General features: G+C 40.4%; 4 protein-coding genes across 18 annotated transcripts; all 4 read right to left on the reverse strand.

Moving 5' to 3' along the window:
- LOC108599808 lies at positions 1–26,656 on the reverse strand. Of its 15 annotated transcripts, XM_017986892.1 has the most exons (16): positions 26,543–26,656; positions 20,946–22,396; positions 12,424–13,456; positions 8,309–8,329; positions 7,319–8,226; positions 6,908–7,260; positions 6,648–6,847; positions 6,410–6,587; positions 6,271–6,279; positions 6,029–6,082; positions 5,296–5,896; positions 4,687–4,896; positions 4,062–4,629; positions 3,862–3,998; positions 3,191–3,450; positions 1–3,127 (listed from the first exon to the last, which is right to left on the reverse strand). In XM_017986892.1, exons 2-16 carry the CDS (start codon positions 22,387–22,389, stop codon positions 2,861–2,863), a joined length of 6,243 nt encoding a protein of 2,080 aa, XP_017842381.1. In that variant the 5' UTR covers positions 22,390–22,396; positions 26,543–26,656; the 3' UTR covers positions 1–2,860. The 15 variants fall into 15 exon arrangements, with proteins under 15 accessions (XP_017842381.1, XP_017842376.1, XP_017842378.1 ...); XM_017986887.1 differs by having other exon boundaries at positions 4,062–4,878; XM_017986889.1 differs by having other exon boundaries at positions 3,191–3,408; positions 4,062–4,896.
- On the reverse strand, positions 13,569–14,706 carry LOC108599810. The gene has a single exon (XM_017986901.1). The coding sequence runs from the start codon at positions 14,570–14,572 to the stop codon at positions 13,622–13,624; it is 951 nt and encodes a 316-aa protein (XP_017842390.1). The 5' UTR covers positions 14,573–14,706; the 3' UTR covers positions 13,569–13,621.
- Positions 15,011–16,912, reverse strand: LOC108597887. The gene has a single exon (XM_017984505.1). It carries the CDS (start codon positions 16,910–16,912, stop codon positions 15,011–15,013), a length of 1,902 nt encoding a protein of 633 aa, XP_017839994.1.
- Positions 25,086–26,087, reverse strand: LOC108597932 (WD repeat-containing protein 61). The gene has a single exon (XM_017984548.1). The coding sequence runs from the start codon at positions 26,085–26,087 to the stop codon at positions 25,086–25,088; it is 1,002 nt and encodes a 333-aa protein (XP_017840037.1).
- Positions 26,657–27,889: the final 1,233 nt, after the last annotated feature.

Consider the following 27,889-nt stretch of genomic DNA (forward strand, 5'->3'; position numbering starts at 1 on the left):
TATTTGAAACTTTACTTTTTATTTGGAGTATAATTCATTGTTCAATGGCGAGACAGTATTATTTTATATTTAAATAATGCGCAGATTTAATTTTGACTTCAATTGTACCGATTTGACGATTATATCTATTAACTAGCCAAATAATTGTCTTTGAATTTTTGTATGTATATTTTGTGTACTTAATTGTTTTGCTTGCTAAAGCAACAAGAGCATGTTTCGCTTATTTAATTTATTCAAAGAGTTAATTCTTTCTCTTTTTATTACGTACTCACTCTCACACAGAAAAATATAGTAAAGAAAAATGTATGTACCCAAACAAAAAAAGATATTTCAAAAGCCCCAAAAACCAGATTCACTTTTTTGCAATAATTTGGGAAATAAGTGGATACGATTATTAAAATTTTTTTTCGAAAACTACAAGCAAAATTATTCTTCTAGTGGGTAATATACTTCATTTTAATGTTTAAGGCCATTGCGGAATATAAAATGGTTCAACATATTCGGTTTTTGCATCTGGTCACAAAGAACAGCTGACACGATTAAACAAGAGATCGATCTACTAATGGTAAGCGTAAAAGCTTCGATTGTTGTTAGGTTTTAATGTTTTGTTCAAAATATTTTCTCATGTTTGCTACAAGGTTTTTCATTTCATTTTAGTTGTGGGACGGTTTTTCGCAATGAAAAAGGCACGAATGTGTGTGTTTGTAGATCGTTAAATATTTCGTTTGTTTATATGCGACTGATCTTTACTCTTTAAGAATTTCAAGGCAACAGTCAAAATATATTTGATTAATTTGTATAGTTCCTTTTGATTTGGTTTTCTTTTTTTGTGTGATGAATAATTTTTCAACAATCACTCAAAAATAAATGTGAAACTGAAAAACATGTATAAAAATAACAACTTTATGGCATTCAGTTGGCATTCAGTCCGACATATCTTATAGCTTAAGTGTTGTATTAAGCTTTAGAAAGCGGCAGGTAAAAACTGCTTCTGAATGCCCTCAATATAAGTTTTGTTAAAATTAAAAATAACCCATGCTCAGATAAGTCGAGTATCTAGTCGTTGAATTTTGTTTTTCTTAAATACTTTTACTTGAACAACAATTAAAATTTTAATTTAGAAGAATATGTATATATTAGACCTGTCTGAGCATATATTCTGGTAATCTATTTTGTTTTTTGATTAGTTTGTCAACGGTTGATGTTGTGGCACTGTTTAGAGGCGAGCTTTTCAAAAGCTATTATAAGGACTTGCGACGAGACGAGTGACTAATGCACATGCGGTGAATATGCACTGCCGATCGTCGACGACTTTGGGCAGCGTGTAGCTGCCACATGGGTCACGATCGGGGTCTTAAAAGTCAAATATAAATACAGATTGAGTAAAAGAGTGAGATAAGAGATTGGTAATTGGGAAGAGATTATTCGTATATATGTATGTATCGTATGTTGTTAAATATTATATGCTAATGGTCAATTAAACAATAGATCTAGTTGGTAAGTTTTTTTCCTAATAGGTCAAAGTTCAAGTGGTTCTTGGGGCTAAACATCTGGATTAAATATAATTAGTAAATTATCTTTCTCTTAAAGAAACATAAATAATATATGTTTTATTGCAACAGAAATATAAAAATAGTTTTAAATAAGACTACAAATAACTCTAAAATACTTGGACATATTTACACAAACTAAATATAAAACACACTCACACCGGTAGACAGACACAAACGTACTATGAATGTATGTATGTATATAAAAGAAAAAATGACTTATCTGTGTGCCGAAGAGAATTGAAATGGTCGTGTTTTTGCTGCTGTTGTTCGGGTATGTCGTTGTCGTTGTTGTTGTGGTTCTTGATGATGATGATGCTCTTGTTGTTGATATTGTTGTTCAGGGAGTTACTTAAGTACTTAAATGATATTGAGGCATACTTATGCATACTTTACAATACTTTAGCAAGCAGTACAATTAACATACATATGATATTGCAATCGGTTGCTTTAATTAAACAAAGGCAACACAATGCAATTACTATTTCACATATAGAGGCTGGTTGGAATATTCAATATGAGGCCAAGTCTTTAAATTGCACAGAATAAGATTAAGAGAATATTCTTATACATATAAAAAAATAAAAAAGACAAGACATTACATATATAGCCGAATTTTTGGATTTTAACTTAAATATTACACATATTATTAATGATAAATATCATAATGTACGGTTAAGTGCCTATATGTAAGTTTATTGTAATATCGTTATTTGCAGACGCTGCTTGGATTGCTGCCTCAAGTCTATTCAGCTAATTCCTTAAACATTTTCTTTCTCGCATTTTCAATTCAATTTAACTTCAGTTGTTGGTGTAGTTTTGTTATTATATATTGTTGCTTTTAGTTGCATTCCCATAAAATAACCCGTCATATTTTTTTCTAGAATTTAATCGTAAAAATCAGTCAGTCCCAACGTGTTCTCATCTCAGTTTATTTTCTGTGTCTATGTCTTTGTTGTCAGCTTCATTTTTGGAATCGTTGGGTGTGGGATGGAGTCTTGGGTCTGGTAAGGTGTCACAAGTTTCTAAGCCAGATCCTGCTACTGTGGTCTGTTCTATGTGTCTGTATTATTAAGAATAGTTTATAATTAAGTCTACGCTCCACTATGCTCAATAAGTTAAAATTTAGTACGTATGTGTATGTAATAGATATAAGTGTACTTGTTATACAAATAAATTATGTTTGGTATTTAACACTAAGCTAATTATCATTACCATGTAACTGTTATGCGGTATATATTTATGTATATACGTAGGCTAATTACGTTTTTGTTTTTGGCTACTTTGTGGGCTTAACAACTAAAATTCAACTACTTTTTTTTGGCCGCCTTCTTCTCGGCCTTGCGTATGGCCTTTTCGCGCTCGCGACGTTCTCGCTCCATATCCTTGCGCTCTTTCTCGATGCTTGCCTTCAGATCCTTCAAGCGTTTTTTTAGTCGATGCTTATCATCGCCACAAACGCCCAGCGTTTTGAAGTCCTTTGAGTCGAGTGTTAACAGTGCACCTCCCTCCACATTATGTTCCTTGAACACAGGTATATAACGCTCGAGCTCAATGCCCATGAGCCAATGGCCCACCTGGCAAAAAAAAAAGTATTAATTTTGTTTAAATTGTTCAAAGATCTACGATTCAATTCAAACCTGTTCTTTGGTCCACTCGTGTACAGGTCCACCTTTATAATTATAACAAGCTGCGGCCGCCTTGCGATCTGAGAAGCTAGAACTAGAGCCAGATAGATCTAGGGTACGACTGGGTGAGTAGCCGGGCGAAGAACAACCAGATGACATGCTAGTGGGCGAAGGTGGACCAGTGGCGTGGCCAGATTGTGGCTGTTGATGGTGCTGTTGTTGCCAGGGCACTGTGCCGGGCGGAGAGAGTGATTGTGGAACAACTTGTTTAACTTTAGGTGATGAACAGTGTATTATAGTAAGCAAGACAAAAATAAAGAGAAAACTGCTGTTAGTATGATTGCTTTCACCATTAAAGAGCGCATCAACAGAAATACTTTTGTAGAGGGTGAAAGAGCACATGAATGAACTGCGCAATGAATGAAGACTGATATAATCATATTCATAGTCATAGTCACAATAAAAACACAGGAATCTGCATATGTATATATATATATGCATGTGTAGATATAACAACAAGTATTATAGTAATGGGTTTAGTAGTACAACAGTTAACGCAAATGTCTTTACAATGAACACAATGAAAATATCGTTTGATTTGGTCAAAGGAGTTAGTCTTCTATTGGAGAGAGAGTTTATTATCTACGCGTAGAATTGTTATAAACCTTTGGTGCATAGTTCACCTTTTGGCTGTGCTTCGTTGACCGCCTGGCGGATCTCGTTGATGAGAGTCTTGCAATTGATTGCCGCAACACTTTGGCTTTTGTTGATCTCCGTGTAGTCATCGCTAGAGTGGCGTGAGGAGCCGTCACCAAGGCGCCTGCAAAAGTTGAACAACGATTCGCTATAAATTTGTGTTCATTGTGTATGTGTGAGCACGCACCTTTCGCGATCGGATAACGCTTGACTGAGCTGCTCGGTAAAACTGGAGCCAGGAAGCTTGCTGCCGCCATTAGGCGCTACACGACGTCGACTTGGATACATCCAGTTCTCGGCCTGATCGTTCTCAGAGAGTTTATCGTTGGAGCCGAGTATCGAGTCATATGAACTGTTGAGATCACGATTACTGGCACTGCTGATGTTTGCACCACCGACATTGCCAAAGGTTGTCATACTGCCGCGATAAAAGTCATTTAAGCCGCTGCCATTGTCCGCTGGCGAGCCGAGCGAGCTCTTAAACTGATGCTGCTGCGGTTGCTGCTGTTGTTGCAGCTGCTGCTGCTGCTGTTGCTGGTGCTTGCTGGGATCTTTGTGCACCTGAGCATACAACTGGTTGATCTGCGCTTCACGCGCTGTGGACTGATTGGACGAGCTGGATGAGGCCGATGATGTTGAATTCAGCAGTATGGCAGTTGTGGTGCCCAAATGTCCATTTGAGGACGGCACAATGCCACTGCCAATGATGGCGTTCGAGGCTGGCGGATGGTGTTGCAGCAGGTTGTTGACGTTGGCTAGTAGATGCGAGTTACCGTTGGACAAACTGATGGTGTCATGCAACGAAGACATACCTGTCGTTGTCAGATTTACCCCGGTCTCTTCTGCGGCAACTTCAGCCTCGTCATCACTGTCGTCTAGCGTGCAGTCCGAGCTGCGACTGTTGCTTCTGCTGTGCTTGCTCACCGCATTGCCATTGGACAGCAAATCACCATTGGAGCCAGTAGTGCCGTTAGAGACGTTACCCGACGGCAGCTGGCGATTGGCTAAACCCCCACGGGATGCTTTGGTTTAGAAACGATTTGTTGGTTTTTTTTTTTTTTTTTTTTGTGAGGACAGCAGTCGCATTGTGGGTGTGGCGGTCACAAAATTAAACAAGCGACACAAACAAGCGAACGAGTAATACAATCAAATTGATAGACAAAACGAACAGGCACGCAGAAAAACAATAAAATAGGCGCCGGTAACAAACAACCAAATACAGTGAGTGTTTTGTCAGACAAAGAGAAAGAAAGAAAGAGAAATATTAAATATTAAGCACACAGCACAAAGCGTTATAACATTGAAAGAGAACACATAATGTCATTAATTAAAATATTTAGCATTAGCAAAAAAAAAAAAAAACAAATAATTTATGATATGATGTGCTCGAATGTATAGAAAATGATAACAGGTTCACTTACCTAGTTCAATTTTGGTTTTGTTAACTGAGTTATCCAGCAGCTCGTGTTGCGGAACTGCTGCATCTAATTCATCCTTAACAGGAACCTTGCGTTCGACGGTAGCCGTCTTGACGCCGTCGCCATCGGGCGACAAATCCGAAATTTCTGTGTCGGATAACTCTGTCTCAAGTTTGTGGAATAGCGGCTTAGGAGGCGTCTTGCGCATCATCTGGGGAGTCAACTTCAATGTAGCACTGTCGTACGGCAGCCCAACCGGGAAGCCGCCTTTGCGCTGAGTCTCCTGCAGTTCGTGCTCCAAGTTTATTACGCGATCTTTGAGCTTCTTAACTAGCGCATTGTACTCGGTGTCCTTTTCCTGCAGCAGCTGTTGGTAGAATTCCTCACGATGACACATGTCCAATTCACGCTGCTGATATTCGCGAACTAATCGCTTGGCCTTGTTATACTTCTTGTCCAGCGCCATATACTGCGCCTGCGATTGCTGCAGCATGTTCTGCAAATTGGCTCCCTCCTTTTTAATGTTTCCCAGCTCTCGTTCACTTTGGCGCAAGCGCTCGCTAAGCAGCTCGTTCTCATTGCCCGTCGTTTCTAGCTTAACCAGCTAAGTAAAACAAAAAAAGACAGATCAGTTGAGCAATAGCATTTTAGGAGACGACCGAATGAAATATGCATATGTGTATGTGTATTTGAGTTAATAAATTAATAATGAAAGCAAAAAATAAATTAAACAAACCTTTCGTTTCAGATTTTGTATTATTTCTTCCTTAACAAGGCAACCCATTTCGCTCTGGAGTACACAAAAACAAAAGCCGAAAACAAAAACCAAAATTATAAGACGATGAAGACAATAAAAACATTAAGTAAAGATATTTACAGTTCTAATTTAAATAATTTTATGTTCAACTAAAATCAGACGTAATGTGCTTTTGCTTGAATTGACATATTTTAGAGAGTTTTATTTGAAGACCAATTTACCGCTTTATGCTGCGTTTCAATATCCAAATATTTGAAATTCAGCAAAATCGAGAGAAAAAAATGAGAATTAGAGTTTATTTAGCACAGCTGTAATAAAATTTTGGAAACGGATAATGAAATGGTAAATCTGTAGACGAACCTCCTGTAGCAATCGCTTTAGCGACTCTACTTCCTGCGAGTGTGTGGCCTCCACCTCCATGGGATGTTCAACTTGCACAGGACTTGAGGGACCCTCGCAAACACTTGAATTCGCGGACACTGGCTGTGTAGAGTCCTCGGAATAATCTAACGTGCGACGTAAATACTCTTCTTGTTGCCTGTGGATAATATAGTAATGTAAGTAGTGTTCAAACAGTAAAAGCCTGTGCTGTTTGTACCGCTTAATGCGTTCTTCCTTTTCCCGATCTGCTTGTAGACTAAGTCGTATAAGCTGAGCCACCTCAGAGTTTTCAGGATCGCGTTCGCGACCGATCTGAAATTTTACTAGTCCAGATGTGTTACGCAGCACAGACGCTGCATACGCTTGGGTAACACCCACCAAACTTTTACCGTCCACCTCGATTATCTGATCGTTGACCTGCCGCAAGAACCATAGTAAGTTATTCGTTTTCACATTCCATATAAATAAAAAACTCACTTGTATACGCCCGTCACGTGCCGCGGCGCCGTTGTCAGTGATTGTTTTAACAAATATTCCCAATTTCTCTAGGCCTGCATCAGCGCCAACACCCATGCCAATAATGCTAAGACCCAAGCCCTCTGGACCTTTCATTAATTCAACTGGGAAGACGTGCATCTTCTCAACACGCTTCTCCAGCTCATACTCGGCCGAAGCGGCGACCGGATCGACATCTTCATTGCGGCGATCGTAATCTGTCACTGAGAACGTGGAGTAGACGTGTATCGGCCCGGAACTGAAGCGCACCCTGGGATTCTTACGCACAGGGATCGGAGGATACGAACAATCGTCGTCATCAAAGTCTAACAGACCTATAAACAAAGATTGTTATATCAGTATCATATCAATCGGTTAGCTTTATTTTTGTACCTGGTACTTCCATCCAAAAGTTGCCATCCTCGAAATAGTGCACGCCTGCCTCGACAAGCACCTCCTTGCTCCGCACAGGTGGATACTCTGGTATATAATACTGACTGTCGTCTAACTCCAAGAGGCCAGTGCTAAGGATTACAGAGCTGGTGGCCTGCTCGACGTCGGCTAGAGAGTAGGTGGAGTTGTGCTTGCTAGAGATGATGCTGTCGTCGATGGTCGTCGTCTGGTTGAGTGTTGCATCCGACTGTGTCGATTCAACGGACACTATAGACTCGTGCAACGACTCACCGGTTATATACGTCTGGTTCAAATCGGCATGCTTGTCGTAGCCGCCGTTCTCAAGTTGAATTGCGGCTGCACCTATGCTTTGACCCGTAACTGAGTTGATAAGCAGATTCTCAAGACTACGTTTAGGCGCCTCGAGCACATCGCGCAACCACTCTGGCTCGTCGTCGTCGTGCCTTGTCGTGGTCGCTGTTGCCGTTGATGGTGTTGTTGTCGTTGTGGTTGTTTCGGTCTCAGTGCTGTCCGCCTTGACAAAAGTAGCATTAAGCGCGTGCGCGTGCCCTATTCCCACAATATCCACAGCCTCAACGTCATCGGAGTCAAAGTCCTCATCTAGCTGCTGTCGATATATATCCTCTTTAACCTCAATTTCAATCTGGAGCTGTTCGTCTTCTTCTGGCTCCTCCTCCTGCTCGCGCTCTGGCTCTACAAGCGCTGAAACAGCTGCGATTCGTATACCCTGCTGCACCTGGATTGTTGTATCGTCGATGAGATTCGTAATGCTGATCGATGATGTTGCTGTTGCAACAACGGCAGCAACGTCCCCGCCTACAATGGGCGATGCGTTAAGTATCTGCTCAACCTCCTTGGCCTGCTCGTCCGATAGCAGCGACTGTTGCCTGCAAAGGTAATATTAAGATGTTTACATAAATAATCATATACATAGTACATACATGAGTGAATATTGTAGGTTTTACGAACCTGATTTTGTTTTCCAAAATGCTACAGCATGACACAAGCACAAACATATACAGCATAGTACAGTACAGAACAAACAAAGGCAGGCAATAATACATATACATTAAAAACATATAAAGGAAAGAAATGCAGTCAAACAGTAAATGTAAATATACAGAAATTAAAATTAACACATACATATATAAAAAAAGTAAGCTTACATGCAATACGAGCTATGCTTAAGAATTAATAAAATAAAATTTAAAATGCAATTAACTGCTTCAGGTAAAAAAAATAAATGCAATTAAATATAAATTTTAAAGTAAATTAACTTAAAGTAAAATATAACTCAGTTTTAATAAGAATGTTTGTTTAAAACCAATCGCCCAGCAATGACACATTCGGAACCCAGCACACGGTATAACAGCCCTAGTCGAGAGGCCACAGATTCTGTTGGATGTTGGTGCATTCAGTGCCCAAGTTTCTACACTCTAACTGACTAACTAAGTCGACGAAGCAGTGCGTGTGTGCGTCTGTTTGTTTTCTGATATATTGTATATATATATAGTCTGTGCTAATTGCAGCCAACAATTGGCAAAGCTGATATCCTTTGCTAATCAGCTAAGTTGGACAAACAATAGCTAGAGCATACAGTTGTAAGCATATGGTGCATCTTACGATTTTGAGAAAGAGCCAATACACGTAAATACACTAACCCCTCCTCTAACATCTAGTCATTAGGAAGCAAAGTAGCTGGCTATAAATTAGCATAAAATACGTTGTACAATTAAAGAAACAATATACATATGTTTGGAAAACGTCCCGTTGACTACCTCATAGGACAATTGACCTCAGTTTAATACATAAACTCAAGTGCCTTCTCTTGTTAATTTCTGAACGATAAACTGCTAAGCAATGAGCATGTGGCCAGCGAAACGAGAATTTAAAAACGCCAACAGCAAAATGAAAAAGTAAAAACAAATGCAATTATACCTAGAGTCGGGCATAGACGAACTCTCATTGTTATTGTTGTCGTGAACAAACAAAGCGTGAGAAAAGCGATGACGTTGCCTACTTTTGAGAGCGGACCAGCAAACAGGCAATAGCCCAAAGAGGGGCATTTAAGTGGGTCGCATTAGTTCATATCATATTAAGTCAAATAAACATCTTTGTTTCTAACTGAGTACGTACATGTTAAAATAAAAAAGGTCAGCGTATATTGTTTTATAATTAAAAAGAAATTTAATTCATTTAAACGAGAACAGCCACATAACTTAGTAAAGAGATGAACAATAATCACACAGCTGGGAAGCTTTCACTCACTCATCTTTCTCTCTCTCTATTCCTCTCTCCCTGCCGAGCTGTTCGCCTGTTTCTCTTGAGCGAGGCAATTTTTGAGTGGAGTAAAATGTGCAAGGCTATTTTCCAGCTAACACTGGGCACCACAATATGACGTCATTGCTAAAACAATCTTGCCATCATTGTGATAAATGAGAGCTATAATAAATGGTTTAGTCAGTTGTGAATTTTCAAGAGAGCGTCACAACCAAAAATAACAAGCGCAACCAAAGTAGCTTTTCTTATTAATAGTTAAATTAAGAGAGCAGTCAAAGTGATTTTATAACCAGCAGTTCATTCTGAAGATTCATTCGAAAGAATATTAACAACTGAACTGGAGAAAATTGACGTAGATTTGAATTGCATTCAATCAGATGCCCCACCTGTAGGTCTAAGCGCTACACACACCCATGCTAATTCTTATTTATAGTTAATATTAGCTACTAGTTTATATAGTTTAAATAAATGTGAGCACTACGAAATTCAATCGAGAGCAGAAAGTGAAATATATAAATATAATAAATTGACATCGCTAGCCAACAGCGGTAATGCAGCAATTTTAAAGTGTTTCCCAAACGATAATTACAGGAGTAGCGCGTTGGCATTCACAACTGCAAGCTAGGACTGCATGTCCTAGTTGAGGGCAATCCACGTGGCTAAGAGCAGACGCAGTTTGCAAATAAATCAGTACGAAATTCAATTAAATAATTTAGTTTCATATAATGCGACATTACATAATTTGTAATATATATCACTTGATTTTCTACATTGAATATAGATTTTATAACAACAAAATGTGAACAAATTTATAAAAATAATATATGTAATATAATAATGAAGTAAACACATGTACCATAAATGCAAGGAATTCTGACTACTTGCTGCAGATTGCGAGCGTCTACCAACACATATAAGTTTAATAGTTTAAATTTGTAGTAAAGATACACTATGGTAATGACTGTTAACCGATTGACGTCTTATTAAAAGCTAACGAGGGCCACAAGCTGGACAAGAACAATTCGATAAACAAAACAGAACATGTATGTGAGTTAGGAGGAAAACTAAGCATATGCATTAACAGCACATCGGTGACATCAGCGCTCAACTCGAAACATAAACAATAAGAAGCTTAAGTATTGGTGGTATACATATATATACTCGTATATATAGTGCACATACCCATATGCAGTGTAAATTTTATGGATTTTTTTCCTTTGCGTTGCGTTGATATCTCTATGCAGTCATAGGTCGATGCAATTTCTTTGGCGCAACGTGACGTACTTGAAAGACTCAAACATTGTTGATAGTTAATTCCCTCACGCACTTATTAGCTTTCTCGTGCTTTTATGCTATGTTTAAGTATTTTTCACTTGGTAACAAAATGTTGATTTAAACGATTTAAATCAACGCCAACAATTATTAGGACAACAGTTCCACACAAACCGTGAACGAGGCGAGACGAATACCAACTGGCAACCATGTGATTACTGTTTCTGTTTTCTGTTGCTCAAATGCGGATTGAGTTCTGCATTAACATGGGTGAGTTGCAATAACAGCGGCAGCACGCGCTTCGTTGCAGCCACTCAAAAACTTTAGACGAAAACTGTTCCAAACTAAAAGAGTTAAGTTTCAACCACACGCATATACAAAGTGAGAAAGCGAGAGCGAAAGTTACAGTCCCGAAGGCCAAGAGATTAAGAGTGCAAAAGAGCGCTTCTCAGGCTTAAAAAAGGACTCAACGCTCTTGAGCACAATTGCTGTTTAAGCAATTCCTGCTATGCATTGTTTTATTTACTCACATCAAATTATATTAGTCCTCGAATAAAAGAGAAAGAAATTCTTTCTTTTATTTACGTAATAGTGAAATTGCTTTTTTGCGTGCAAGATGCCAGACTAAAATTACGCGGAAGCTTTTGGCGGTGCAAGCGTTAAATTGGTCATAATAAACAGTCGCACATCAAAATGATTAGCAATACAAAAAGAACGGTGAAGTTGGATATTTTTTTAGTCAGAGCAGAACGGCAGATATGTATATTACAACAAAACATAACTCAATAGCGAGGGCAATCGAGGACAGGATCAACAAATGGGCAACACTCAAAAAACGCAAACACGGATGGTTGATGCCACACCTGCGCGACGTGGCCAACACCAGAATTAGAGCCAGTACTGAGAAGTTGACTGGCGGAACATAATTTAAAGTGCACTTTCTGGCGCGTGCTTCGAAACGATGTCATTAAACAAATTGATGCAGTGCCTGGGCGCCAAGCCTGGGCCTGGTAATGGGAGGAGTGAGAGCGTAGGAGCGCCAGTGAATGGGCTAAGGTTCAAGGCAGCCCAAACTGCTATCAACGGCTGTGCCTCATAAAAGGGACTACAAAGTGTGTTGGGTTCAGAAGACTTTTGATGTTAGGCGCAGTGCGCTAGTGACAGCATGACAGACGAACTGTTAACTCACACTTACAATTACAAGTTTGATGGTGCGACCACTGCATCATGATGATGCAAATGAATAACGATTTATAGAAAGCAGGGCCAGTTAACGTAGTAATGTTAATGCTTGTACAGCTTGCACCTACAGAGAATGCAAGGACAACATAATGAATGGTCAGCAACGGTTTAAGACAGAACAGTACAGGCATCTTATGAATTCTAAAGGAATAATGGTAAATTAAGAATACCTTTAATGTAAAAAAAAAAAAAAATGTTGAAGTAAGTAGAACTACAAAATTATTTAGATGCAACTTGCTAACAAATAGTTACTAATAAGTGAAAAGGACGCCAAGAGCGGCAGCGCTTACCTTGAGCTCAACAGTCGTTCAGCTTCAGCAGCTGTCATGGCATCTGCCAAGCTGTCGTCGCGTGGCATCGCTGGAACTGGAGATAAAGCAGCTACTGAAGCAGGAATAACAATGGAACTTGTTGTTGCTGTGTTGGTCACATGCACCACATCATCGACCACATCATCGATTATATCTACATTCAGTTGGCTGCACTTCGAATGCTGCAAAGCATCCTGTTTCTCCTCGCCGGCGCTAGTGCCCACATATTCCAAGTCTTTCAGTTCAAGGCCGCCATGAGCGGGCATGCAGCGCCCCGGCAAATCGGGCACAGACTCTGCCAACTGTTCATGCTCTGAAATCTCTATTGATAACTCGTTCTCCTCATCATCTTCATGTGTATCTATTGAAGCAATTGGTGCAACGCCCTTGCTGTGACCAGGCGACATAGGTGGCGTGGGCTTACCACTGCCCCCTCCCGACCCAACATTTTGTTCCCCGCTGTTGTGTCTTCTAATGGGTGAAACCACGCCCACAGGCGGTGAATTGTAGGCATTGCGATGTAAGGGCGAACCATCCACACTCGACGTGGGCGATTGCAGCAGGCGTGTCTGCGTTGCTAACACCTGCGACTGTGACTCTAACTGCGGCTGCTCGGGCTTGATAATAGCATACACGGTGCTCGATTCCTGGACAAACCCGTTGGCACCATGAAACTTACGCTGCATGTCGCTCACCTTGGCCGTGTCATAGAGATCTGCCTCGGTGGCGTAAGTCTCATGGGACTCACTACCATCGGGATTGAGCCGATAGCCTACATCTACATAATTGAGCATATGCAGCTGATCGCAATCCTCCACTTGATCATGTTCCTGCGGCTGCATTTTAGGCATGCTCTCCTCTTGGCCGGTTGTTGAAATGATGCTTGGAGGACGCTGTCCCAACCCAGCAGCAGGCATGTTGACAATGATGCTGCTACGCTTGCTTGCACCACGCTGCGGTGACCCGTTGGAATGTTTTTGTTCCTGCTGTGTTTCATCAATAGATTTTCGACCTGCAAATACATAAAAGATTTGCCCATTTAAGTCGTTCATTATTCTCAGTTGCAATATATATGTATATATAAATATATTTATACTTAATGTAAAGGCAGTTAAGATTTGCTATACAAATTTAATTAAAACAATAGATTTTATTGATCACAAACACATTTTATGGGTTACTCTGAAAGCAATTTGACTAAATCGTTCTGCAGGCTCAGCAATATACAAATACGCTCCTTGGTCGGATCTGAACCTTTAGCAACGCCATTTTCCATTTGCTTTGTATTTGTTTTGGGCCTGCGGCGGGCACAAAATTCTCTATAGCGCTTGAGCTCTAACTCTAGGTATTCATCAGTGTTAGGCTGTCGCTCGCCACGCAACTCGCATTTAATGGCATCTAACACGTAGATCAACTTAGTGCGATTTTTCTTGTTGCTGTTGTCGTCGCAGCTCAGACGCCTATTCGATTTTTCTTCCGTTTTCGGATTTGGCGCCGCCAATAAAGACGTTTCGGAACAAGAACTGGCAAGCGCGCGAGGCAAGTGCCTGGGCACCAGCTTAGGCCTGGACTTAGATATGAGTTTGTGCGTGGTTCTGTACTTTTGTTTTATATTTGCACCAATGCCACCGCCGGCAAAGCGCGCATTACTGCCTGCAAATGTGAGCCGGCGACTGGAGTTAGTATTACAGGGTCTGCTCGTTGATTGCTGCTCTTGCTGTTCCTGTTGCTGCAGCATGCACGCCAGGGCCTGTAATGTGCTGGTGTTTGCCAAGGACATGGAGCAAGCATCCGCCGCCGACATGTCTACAGACCTAAAGTCGAACCAGGCTAGCTGCTCGCAGGGCGGCATTTGGCGAAAAGGGCCAAGAAGGGTCTTCTGATTGAGGCAGACGCTTAAATAGCTCATATGGGCATTGCGCGTTTGCCGATCTGCGATGCTGTAGCACTCCATGTTGTTAAGCTTGTTGAGCCAGTGCTTAGCCAATCGATAGTCCATTGACTGCACACAGAATATCTCCTCCGGCAGCGGCGTCAGCAAGTGCATCAAGTTAAAGTCGCTGTTGAGCACCTCTATGCTCTCCTCTAGATCCGAGCGACCCTTGGGATCATGGCGTGAACTCGACATGCCTGCAGCATCGAAGCAAACGTTGTTGCACTAGCGAACGTTAAAATTATCTTTTCGTTTGTGTTGTCTACAGAATTTTGACAAAAATGTTGTGAATGAATTTAATTGAACACATCGACTTTTGACACACTGAATTTGTTGTTTTTTTTTTTTTTGACAGTTTCAATGATTTGTTTAATGAATGCAATTTGTTTTATTTTATATGTGCTGCAAAATGGAAATAAACAATGTATATTATACACACAAATACAGGCTCTAGCTATTTATATACGAATGTTCTACATGTGTCGCATGAACTTTTTGCGTTCACAAACAAGGCAAGTGGAACACAAGAAGAGAGAGAGAGAGATAGGGTATTTATTGTTTCAAAGACACTTGCAATGTATATACGGGCAAGTTCCTCAGAGCTCAAGCACAATTGTCTTGAAGAGAAAATGTTCATAAAACTGGAAGCATTTCAAAACGCTTCCATTGGATATAGGCATGTTCTAGTAGAAATCCCAGCAAACTGCAAAGTATTCCAATTAGCCACATGAAAAAAGCACCTTGAAGAATGTCGATTGTTAGGACTACGCGCTTTTTGCGCCGACCCTCTGAATCCCTAGCAGCTTCATCTTCTGCCTGCAGATCCGCCTGCTCGTCTATATTCTCAAAGAATTCATCAGAGTGTGATGAAAAGCGTTTTCGTTTCATTGCGTCTAATCGCCACCAATGCTCAAACAATCCGTGCTCGTAAAAGGCGCTGTACAAGGCCTGGAATTTTTGCAGAAATGGCGAGCCCTTGGGCACAATATATGTTGCCGGCAGCGACTGCAGATAGCTCTTCACAATGTGATAGGTTGGTCGTGCTTCCAGCTCACTGTATGTGGCAGCTAGAAATGCTTTGGCCTTGTCCTCACGCATAATAAAGGCGGAACTTTTATTGCGTCGCACTACTGCCAGCTCATATTTATTCAGTGACTCCTTCAGCGAATGGATTTGACTCCGCTCCACAAGCAGCTTATATTGATTAGCCGAGAGCGATAATTTTACTGTATCAAAAAAATTACCAACTCCATGGACTTTCAGACCAAGAGCTTTCAGACCGTCCAGTGAGTCCAACTGTGGCTCAAAGCTGGGTTGGACAAAGCTGCTCTCCAATTTGCCAAAATAAATGGTCGTCAATACATAGCTGAAGAGTATCCAGCCCATGAGGAAGCATCGCATCGAGCTTATCTGCGAAAAACGTTCCACGGGCTGTCCCAAATGAGTTTTTGACAGCATTTCCCAAATCTCATACCAGGGCTCCACATCTCCTCCTCTGATGCGTCTCAACATGCGTTGGATCAAAGCAAACAGTGCTAGAGCAAGCAAAAAGTTAGCCACGAGCACTAACCAAACAGGGCGCTGAAAGGCAGTGACAAATATTAAATATTCGGGCCGTAATTGCGCCGCTGGCACTACCAAATAGAGTAAAGTTCGCCTATGTGGGTAAAGCGATTCAACATGCGGCTCAAAGCACTTAAGCACGAATCGCAAATTTATTGCTAGTTCGGAATTGCCAAGCATGAGATCTCGCACAACACCAGTGATTGTGCCATTTTTATAACATTGTCCATAGGCATCCTGATCCTTAGGTTCCACATACCGAGCTGTTGCATTTAAAACCTTTGCCAGCAAACGCGCCGCACATCCATCCGTCGCTCCATAGCCTATAGTTCTTACAGGCGTCAGTGGCAAGGCACGTAGCTGGTCTGTGAAACTTGAGAAACGCAATGTAAATCCACGAAGATTTTTCAACTTATCAATGAAATAATTTCCAGGTCTATCCACTGTGATTAACTCCAATCCAGTCAAGCCAAACGGTTGGAAATCATATATATCCGTGTCGTCCCTGATAGCCAGTGCGAATAACAATTGTTTTCTCCAGCAGCCCTCAAACAGTTGCCTAAGTTGTTCCACACTAGCTTCTGGCCACACAAATATATATTTGTGGAGATGGCGTCGTGGCTGACGAGGATTCAGCATGTCCAGAATGCGTCGCACCAACGGTTCACCAGCCTCTGCAGTCGGTATATGGAATATGTTCATGCTATCTGTAGATCTCAAAGGCTCCAACTCATGTGCCTCTACGCTGCGAGTTGCGGAGGCCAGCGTGGAAGTAACACAACGGTATATTTCCTGCTCCAATGCCGAATGAATCGATGAGTTGGTACCAACACAGGTCACACAGCGGTAAATGTAGGTGACCTGGGCACGCTGACTGAGAGCAATCTGGCAAGCAACACGCGCTAAAATGGAACTATTGGTGGTAGTGCCAGTCGCTGTAAGGCCAAGCAGCAAGCCAAGCAGTGGCGACATTTTGTTAGCGTCTGACTTACTTAGTGGACACAAGAACATGCTACTCTGTGTATAGGCATAGGTACATATGTTCTCCGGTGTATACTTAATGCCAATCAAGCAAAACAAACACATGCATTATACCAGTGGGAAAATGAGAGGTGAAACATCATTACACAACATAAAGTTCTTCAATTAGGGTTTACAAAATTGTGTACACATTGTTAATAAACGAAAATGATTAGGGATGATTACTAACCTCGACAAGCTTGGCATAGTTTTCGTAAACTGAGACACATTTTTATCAAATAGTTATCCTTATGGATCAAAAAATTGTTAGCATTAAATTAATCATTTTGTCGGCTTTGTAAAGTCAGTGAGATTAAATTTAAATTTAAAAAACACGTGCACGTTGCCAACCTGAACGCAAAAAAAAACCTAAGAACTCTACAGAATATGTCAACTGCCTGCAATTCGCAATAAGAACTCTCCATGATCACAAAAAAAAAAAAACGCAATGGTGTTTTGACAATGCAATTATTGCTGTTGGTAGGCATGCCGTATGCGTAATTTAATTTTAATTTAGCTTTAGCTTCAAGTGAATGCACTTGAGGAAAATTTGCAAATGCAAAGGTCGCGAGAACAAAAAAAAAAAGCAAAGCGACAACCTTCAATTGATACAATGATAAAAAGTCGAGAGAGAAAAATACGACTTACTGTGATTTTTATGGGATGCGAATATAAATTTTAAAAAATAAGAAGAATTTTAGTTATTCTAATAATAGAATAGCTTAAAAAAAACAAATAGGATATAACAGAAGTTTTGTACTACTGCAATGATATGAAAGTAATCTGTCTTTATCATTATTTTTCAAGAATTATATGCATACAAAGACTAAAACAAACATGAAATGAATATTTTATCATTTTGCCGATGAAAAATCAAATAGTTGGTGACATTTTTAGTGCTTTGTTGTCAAGCAAAGTCGAAAAGAAATTAATGTTAGGAAAAAATTCTAGAACAACTAACTAACGCGAAAAAATGTAAAAGTGCAAGCACATAACAAGTATAATTTTTTATAGTTTCCTATGTTGTTGACCAACAAATTATTTTCAGTTTTCAAAACACTCTGTATGCTGAGTGCAAATGTGAAAGCGACAAAACGAGACAGAAATCGCAAGATAAATATAAACTTTATCTACGAATGTGTGTGTCTGAACGCATGTGTCTTGTTGCCATGTTGCAAGATGCTACCAAAATCATCAGCAAGAAATATTTTGACACGCATTCACATACGTACGCACATACATACACAAATATGTATGCATATAATATAAATTCGCCGGCAGTTCGGCGAACCCTTGAATTTAAAAAATCTGCAGATACAAAAATGTATTTATAAATAAAACAACCATTATTAAACACAATCAAAACGCTAATTTAAAATTTATAAAAGTTCCCAAGCGCAAGTGTTGAAATCTTATCAGGCATCCGAAAAATTGAGCCCCATGACAACTATCGCAAGACACTAACAGTTTAATCACGCATCTAACTCATGAGCACTATCAATGATGTTGGTTAAAATCTGGAAGTGTGTATATTTGTTTACTTTAAGAAAAGGTTAAACGCACAGATTTAATTTTACACGTTTCTTTAATAAGTTTTTAAATGTTTTATACGTATTCTAATTTATTTTGAATATTTTTATTCTATAGTTCAGCTTGGCAACGAATTTATTTCTTATTAGTTTTACAAAGAGTCACACGCGTTAAATATAATTTTCACAAAAACAGAGACCGACAGTTCTTGACGCTTTATCAATGGAAACGCCAACGAAACGCTTGAAGAACTAAAAGATTGAGCGCTAAAGTTTTTTTCACAGGTCTAAAGAAAATTCTTCTCAGCATCATTAGCTGAGAAAGCGACTAAGAGAGCGCGATCAAAACGATCTCTCTTTATCTGTTGGCAAAGTGCCCGTCGCAAAACGCCAAAGACAACGCCAAATTATTTCGTTTCATAAGGGATGCCGCAACGCATGGAAGCAAACACGAGGGCTGCCACTTGTCAAACTGCCAGATTGCACAAGTAACGCTAACAAATTGGGAAAGGTCAGAAATGAATTGAGTGAATGGCGGACAACGAGAGAGAGCAAACATATAAAACATATTTTTGAGCTTACAATCTTTAAATTAATTTGCAGGTTGGTCTTAAAAATATTATTTTCATCTTATACATACATATTTAAATTCTTCGATGTTTCATTTTGCAATAAACGCCATGATGGTTCAAGTAAAATAACTAAACTAGCCTGTTGGTGTTTTCATACTTGTTGTTTTCTCAAACACTAAACTACAACAGACAAACCCATAACAACAAAGCTATGCCACAAAAAACAGCAACAACAACGAGAACAATTACGGTGGAGAGCATTGCGACAAGTGGCTGTCAAAAACCCACGCAATATAGAGGAACATGGAGCAATGTACTCGCTATCCAAAGGAAGTTATAAAAGCTTGCGTTAGAAATTTAAATTGAATGCAGCAAATAAATAGCAGGGTTTGGTCGGGTTTGCAACTAAACTATATTCGTAAAGTTGTTTTTGTAGGATTTTTAAATTGCAGATCGAAAGATAAGTACAAGTATATTATTGCAAAATATTAACTGATGACTTCAGTCTCCTAGCTTTGTATGAGTGGTTCAAACTTAGCAGATACACTACCATGTATGATGACCAGGGCTAACAAAACTGGTTGGGGCCCATGCTATTTCAATGCAACATGTTGGACCTAACTCGATTTCAACTACGACATATTGCATTCAATCCAACAAGTAAAAGTACAAACAAAATGGATAAATGCATTTAAAAAAAAAAAATTTTAATTTTTAAACTAAAAATAATAAATAATTTCTTCTGTTTCATATCAATTTTTGCTGGTTAGCAACATTAGTGGATTCTATCTGTGGATGTTGTCTAAAAAAAATTCGTGGTTTTACTTAATGTTGTTGTATTTTTGCTGATTTATTAATAACTATTGTGGCAAGCTCCCTTTCTTCAGGTCCCACATTTTTCTCTAATTATACATATATGTGTACATACAAAGCTAGTGCATTTGTATGTAATGTATGCAATCTTGGCGTTGGCTATAAAATCTAACTGATAAACATTACAGTACGACAAATTTTATGGGAAATTATAATAAAATATGGTGGTCTTTTGCATTATATACATCTAACCAGTTTAAGCTAAGGGCGAAGGAAAATGTGAAGAAATTGACGAAACGCGGGAAATCGAAAGCGTAGTGTGCAAATTCCAATTTTGTTGTAATCAACAATCGAAGCAAAGAAGGGAGAGAGAATAAACACAGAAAGGCACACAACGTAGGCATGAGGAGCAACGCATCATTAAATTCTTAATCTGGCATTAATACAATTTTCTATATGTGGGAGCTGGCCGGCACAGAAGATGGGCAGAAGAAAATTGCTGGGTATGTCTAGAGAATCCCAACAAAATCCATAAGAGATTGCGACGACTGAAGACAGATAGCGAGCGCGAATGTAGAGGAAGCAGCACAGCTTGGAATGTTGTTGTTATTGTCGACGTCAGCTGCAGCTTGGGACCATTGGGGGGCTGCATTTGATACGCGATATGTCTGTGCCTTGGACCGTTCGCTTGCTGTGCAGTTTGACCCATATTGGAATTTGCCTTCTAGCGGATATGTTTAGCAGGGGGTTGGAAGGGACGCAATGCAATGCGACGTGAGGGCAGTGGAGTTGGGGATTGCAGTCACGATTTGTGCGGAGCATAGGAATAAAGAAATAATAGCAACGCCAACAGCAACAATGTTGACTTGTATAATGGGAATAACATAGTCTGCGGTTTAAGGGCAGTCTATAGCTACGGCCTATGGATAGAAATACTATATGCACGTCCACACATTCATACGCTCACATACGCATAGAAGGAGCTCATGTAAGCCAAGGTGTTTGAACTCGAGCACAATAATTTCTGTAAAGTGTGAGCGAGAGAGAGGGAGAGAGAGCACAAGGACTTACCTTCGTCTTCGCTGCACCTTCGTCGTGGCAAGTTTATGTTGTTGTTACAACTGTTGTGATAGCGCTCCAGCTCTGACTTCTCCGTGGACTCGTTCTCCTGCTTTTCATCTTCAGTATGTACGGGTGATGCATGACCTGAAGAGGCGCTGGCCACAGGCGAACCGGATGCAGACGCAGATGCTGAAGCGGGCGAGTTGCTGCTAAATACATTTGGAGCTAGAGCCGAGTCTGTGGAGCCGCGCTTGGTAGGCGAGGCGCACGACGAGGGCGTTGAACTTAGGCTAGTTGCCGCCGCATCCTCGATTAGGTCTATGGACTTTTTGCGTGGCTTCTCAGGTGGCACTGGCGCAATCTGCGACTGTTGCTGCTGTTGTTCCTGTTGCAGTAGGGCTGAGCGCTGCAAGGCCGCCGTAACTGCAGCTGACTTGGCTGGGGGTGGCGGTGGCGTTGACTCATTGGGGCATTTTGTGGGCGAGCGCACATTAAACTTGACGGGACTGACGTTTTTTGGCTTGACTGCTGGGATGGGTGGCAACGGTGGCGACTTGACCGGACTGCCGATCTTGCCGATGCGCGGCTTTATTTCGGGCGGTATGGCTGTAGGCGGGGGCGTAGTATGTTGACGCAACGCGGCACCGGGCGTTTCCCCTGTGGCCATAACCCTGGGCATCTTTTCGCCATCCATGATAAGTCCTGTGCCTGGAACGGTGCGAATGATATCGCAACGATTCAGATCGCTGTGGGCGCGCGTCGGCTTGGTCTTAGTAAAGTGGGAAGTCCACTTCTTTTGCTTCTCAATCAATTCACGTGAATTGAATTTACGTTCCGGCTTCTCCGGCTTGTCGGCAACGGCAGTGCTGGCAAAGAGCGCGCTAACAGACCCAACGGTGGGCACTGGCGCTTGCACTGTGGCAGCGCTCGTCTCTTCTGATTTGAATCGCGTTATATTGGGCTGCGGATGTTTGGTGACCACAACCGCTGCTGTTGGTTCCACAATAAACTTGCTGAGACGCTCGACTCCGTTCAGCGGCTGTGCTGGGACGGCGTTGTTATTGTTTTGAACGAGCGAGACACCAGACGGGAAGGGCATGCGTCGCTTAGGTGGCGACTGCGAGCGGTCAGATGAGCGTGACGAAGATCGATCCGAGCCGTCACATATGTTGTCCTCGCGCGAACTACTGCGCAAGAGGCGCGCACTCACATTGGAGCTGGACTCTACCCCCAATTTCTCGAAGAGAGCTCTCGCGTTATTAAACCGCGCTGAGTGGGATTCAGTACGCGCTGGCGGATGAGCGGCGGCAGCAGCAGCCGCATGAGCAGCAGCCACAGCGCTTAGCTGCTCCACGGGTTGGATTTCTATCGGCTTCCGTTGGAAAATGTTGGCTATTTGGGATACTTTACCGACAGGCGCCGGTGCAAGTGCATGTTGCATAGGTTTCTCCATTTTGTGCCTACAATAAGAAAGACGGAAAAATAATGAGTATAATTAGATAAGGCTTCAGAGCTTATGACTAACCTATTTAATGATAATAGACACATTGCCACACCTAAAAACGGCAAAATCAATTAGCCCGTTTCTGCTATTTTTTATTTTTGCAATTTGATTTAGTTTTTTCTTTGCATTACCTTTGCCATTTTCATAATCTACTCCTAACTTTCGCAACACTTTTCACCTTTTTATGCTTTATAAACTCATTTAGCACCAGTTTCAATTATGAGCGCTAAATTTTGGAAAAGTCTGCGGCAACGTTTAACAACAAACTAGGTTTCATTTGCTGAAGAGGGCGAGACAGAGAGAGCCAGGTATTGCCAGCTGTAAACATTTCTGTGGCCCGGTCTTTTTGTGTAGTCTCCGAAAGAGCGAGCATGACAGAATTCTACTGAGAGACGGCATTGAAAGCTAATGGTAGTGGTTATCTACACTTGAAACGTGTATTGATTTATTGTTCGGTTAGACGGAATTGAAGAGTAGGTGATACTGCACAGTGGGGCAGAACAAACATAAAATAGCTATATTTTCGTGTTTTCGCTAAAGTTAACTTGCATATGTATTGCATATTTGATTTGCTGAGCTAGAATACGCTTAGCGTTGTATGGGAACATTGTAAACGAAAGAGAAACACTTACAAATGCTTATGCATTGTTTCATATGTATTTTGCTTATAACAAAATTATCATAAAGTCAATAGACTGCAAGCGCACAACACTAAACAAATTGGCACAGATAATGAAAAGCAGACACAACTAATCCAAGTTGATATACATAGTGAACCCGAAAATACAAAACACTGCTGAAGAGTCTCTCCACCGCCCGTTAGTTATTCAATTTATAGGGAGCACTTATTAATTTAAAGGGAGAACGTAGTTACTAGCAATGAAAGCTAGACTTAACCTTAAGATTCTTAAGTTAAGAATTTCGTACGTTTTACTATAGTAGGCTTATCTTATATCTTATCTTGGATGAAAATAGCTGCTAATCTCGAATAGATAAACACGATGACAGTAGGCAAAGCCTCATAACCAAAAGCATTATTACACTAGTACACTTCTTTTAAATAATCTATAACTAAATAAGTGTATAGTGAAACTAAACAATAACCCACATTTTATTGGATTTTTCTCATTTGTTACAAAATGTTTGAAAAACAATTAATTTCTATTTATTTCAATTAATTTTATGGTTGAGTCTTTAGAATTGTTTTCCAGCACTAGATAAAATACACAGCGAGCAATCTCCATGGTTAAACTGAATATAATGTGTATTCATTAAACTATTGCTCCATTAACCTATAAACAATTAACAATAATTTGCATTTGAGAACCATCCATTAAATAGCTGTAATTTGGACTAATACGTAGAGTGTTGATCATTCTACTACTTGGCCAGTGACAAACTAGTTTGCCCAGACAACGTCTAATTTTGCATAAAAATGTAATTGCAAAAAACTAAATGTTAAATTGCGCTCGTTAAGCAAATTATACTAAGGTTCCAAAGCATAAAAAGAGGCAAGGGGTATGGACCAGGTACCAGGTGAATCAAGATGGAGTGGCAACAAGCGTGTCATGTGTTATAATTGCGTCAACGCTGAGACTCGCACCGTGCAGAGCAGCAAACAATGTCAACAATGGAACGTTGCCACACCATTGTTAATGGCATTGGGTGGGGGAGGGGTGGCAGTGAAAGAGGAGAGGAATTCATTTGAGTTGCAACAACTTGCTGCAATCCCTGTAGAAAAGAGCTGCAGCAATTACAGAATATGCTTAGAGTCGACTCTTCTCAGCTCAAGCAGTTGGCGCCAAGGTAATTGGTTCTTATTAAGAAAGAAAGTAAAAAAATAACACAAGATAAAAAATGCGAGACAACATTTTCACATGTAATCTTAAGAGTTGGCACATAAGATTAAATGTCTAAATACAAAAATAATTTTAAGCTTGCGGCATAATTTGAATATTTTATTAAACGCCATTTGCTAACGTTCTCTCAACTATGACAGACCACAACTCGAGATGCTCTCACTACACCAGTCAAACAAAAATCATTGCTGCAAATGAAAACAAAACAAGTGGTTTTTGTTATTTTGCTTGCAATCGACAGTGGACTTGTTAGACAAATTATTTCAATTATACAGTGGGTAAACAAGTTGGGAAGTCTGCACGCGTGGCAGCATTCGACTCGTGTGGGCATACTAAGAATACTCACATAATAGAGACAACGAGTGGGGAGACCTGTATGTTAAATGCAAAAGCCTCAGCCTGAGCGCTATATTAACATCTATTGAAAATGAATTAATCTTATAATACTTTTATAAAAGTGTCAAATAAAACTTAGTAACCTTTCGTTAATGATTTGAAAGTGCGTTTACAACAAGAACGAAACAACCCGATAAACAGCACAAGGCCAGGAAAATTAAAAAATAGAAAGCAGCAAAACTGTCCTTGTAAAGTCCACTTGAAATTTCTAATTACCTCTTTAATTAACGTGGAAATTGCAATTATCCAGATATGACAGATTTTTAAGCGTGTCTTGTTTAACTAATTTTTGTTTTTTTTTACTTTAACCACTTGAAATAATTTTACAAAAATATAAGGAAACGAGAGCGAGTGAGAGAGAGAGATAGGTCAAGAGAGAAAGAGAGAGATTTATACTAGCATCATTTCTCTGCTTCCCTGGCAATAGTAAATGTTCAGGCCCTTGCCATCGCCTACAAAACTAATCTTGTTGTTCAACCTATTGAAGGCCACATCCCACAGGTTTGCGTTCGAGCCGCAGAGAAAGGCCAATGAGCTCTTTGTGGTGCGCAGATCCCACACCTTAATGGAGCCATCGCTCGCACCGCTGACAAAGCGTTGGCCATCCGGTGCAGCATCCACGGACATCACATGCGCATCATGCCCGAAGAGATTGTCGCGCAGCCAGCCACTTGGTAAATCAATGAGCTTAACGCTCTTGTCATCGCAGGCGGCAATCGCCAAACGCCGACAGGCATCAATTACCACACGTCGCATGGGCTGCTTGTAATTGCGGCGGCGCACTATTTGGCCTGTGTTGCCGTCGAAGAGCGTAAAATGGCCAGCAAAGTCGGTGGAAGCCACTAGGGTTAGATCCCGGCTGACGGCCAATCCCAGAATGTTTTCACTGTGCATTGTATCAAAGGCATGCTGCAGTTTACCGATCTCTGCGTCAAATTTGTGGATGATTCCGTTGCCGGTGGCAGCATAAACGCAATCATTGCTACCGCCAAAGGCTGTTGACCAATAGTTACTGACCTGACTGTGGGTGACATTGGGTAGGCGCACTCCGGCCGCTATATCGATTAGTGATAGATTGCCATCCAGGCCAACTGCTGCAATGCAGCTGCTGTCTGGACTGAGCGCCACATTGTGAATGCCCAAACCGGGCAGCTCATGACGATATTCGTAAGGAAAAACGTTCTCTTCGTTGGGTGAAATGTGTACAATCTTTAGCTCCGAGTCGGAGCCACCGGTGATGACAAATTCTTTAGGCTTAGACTTGGCTGGCAGGCACTCATCATCCTCCGATCCATGCTCCAGCTGTTGTTGCTCTCGCTTAATGAGGCCCCATGTGCAACACCAAACGCGGTTCATTGGCCGCTGCCCGGCACTAGCTTTGCTGATTTTCATGTTCGTTTAATGTTTGCAGTGAATGTTTACTGTTTTATTTAATTGTTGCTCTACTGTTTGGGTGCCTTTGAAATATTTGCCTACAGCCACTTAATGGCAAATAACGTAAAACATAAAGGCTAATCAATTAGACTTCAACATTCGAATGCAATATACACTTGCAAGAAACAATGTTAACGACTATGTAAAAGTAAAGTGTACTGCTTTTGGCTGTGGTATATTTAAAGTCGGCAGACTAAGAAAGCCAAGGTGACACCGTAACCAACACACTTTGTGAAAGAAAAAAAGTGAAGTCAAGTCTATATCGTAAAGTCAACCAAAATAGTTACGACCCAAGGATAAAGCACATAGCCAGTCATGTCATGCGAAACGTCAAATTTTCAAATTAAATAATACATATATAGTTAATGTTCAACATTATAAAAAAAATTAAGATACATTCTTCAATTTCTTACCTTTATATATTGGTAAATGCCTACTGCCTTTTGTATTGTTTGTATTTTAAAAAGGTCCAGTAGACTTTGGCTTCAGTTTGTTTGAATTACAGAGTCAATTCCAATTGCAGGTTGGCCGTTTTCCGACTGTTGGGGTCCACCTATCCTAAGAGGTCGATGTCACTTGAATGATGTTCGTTGTTGTTTCTGTTTTTGTTGCCAATCAAGCCACCGCCGGCCTTAGCATATTGTATGCCGTGTGTGCTTTTGGGGCTTTTGCGCAAGATGAAAATGCAAATTTCTGAAAAAAAAACAACATAAAAAGTCAGCAATATTAACTTGCAATTGAACAAACAACGCAACAAAGCATTTGCTTAGAGTTCAGTGAACCGCAAACGCAAAAACGAAAACAATAATAAAAAAAAGAATTGCAGCATTTAGTGAGCCTAGCCAAAGCAGTGTCTGAACTGGTCAAAACAAAATTAGTTTATTTTTTTTTTTACTTTTTCTTTCTTTCTCTCAATCCAGCTCAAAGCTGTAGGTGAAATGTGGCAAACGGAAGCAATTAGTTTCGTTTGCTGGTGTCTTCGTCGAGTGCTCTACCAAAACAAATACACAACACAGTGAAAGTGTCGAAAATTTAGATTCAAGCCACGTAGAGCTTGCCAGCTAGCCTACCAATAATTAATACAAGTCCCAACAACAACTATAAATTTTGTTGCAAAAACTGCGTTGTCGATGATGTTGTGACGCAAAATTTGCAATAACCTGCGGCAGGCAGGTTGATAGATTATCTGTTAAAATTAATTTTCAACTCAAATAAATAGTGTTACAAAAAAATTGGACTTATATCAGGTCATAAGAACTAAAAGACAAATAGAATCGCTATTCTATTCAACGCTTCAATGCTTTGCAGCTAACGCATATATTAAGGCCACAATTACCATAAAAGGTCACAAAAATTGTTCACTATGCGCCCGAGCCGTAACTTGCGTTGCCATAAAAAGATGAAGCCTCAGCTAAAATTAGCATCTAGAACAAAAATAGCTGAGTTTATATGATTTGAAAACCTTTGTTGTAAGGCCGCTCAATTTACACATCCCCAATTTCCAGAGATATGTTTCCAAGCTGGAATCGAACATGGGCATACAAATTTTATGACCCACAAAACTGGCAATATCGCCTCCAAGCCACTCAATGAAATGATTTCGGAATTTCAAATTTCGAATTGGCAAGAGCGGCCTTGATGGTGAATAGCTCTCAAAATAAAAGTAAAAAAAAGCCACACACATTTTTAATTCGATTCAACATATTCATATAGCCGTTCACGTCATTATGTGATGCGAGTGGCCGATTTAGCTTGAGGCT

This window comes from Drosophila busckii, chromosome 3L (genome assembly GCF_011750605.1).
Source record: "Drosophila busckii strain San Diego stock center, stock number 13000-0081.31 chromosome 3L, ASM1175060v1, whole genome shotgun sequence".
Taxonomy (NCBI): domain Eukaryota; kingdom Metazoa; phylum Arthropoda; class Insecta; order Diptera; family Drosophilidae; genus Drosophila; species Drosophila busckii.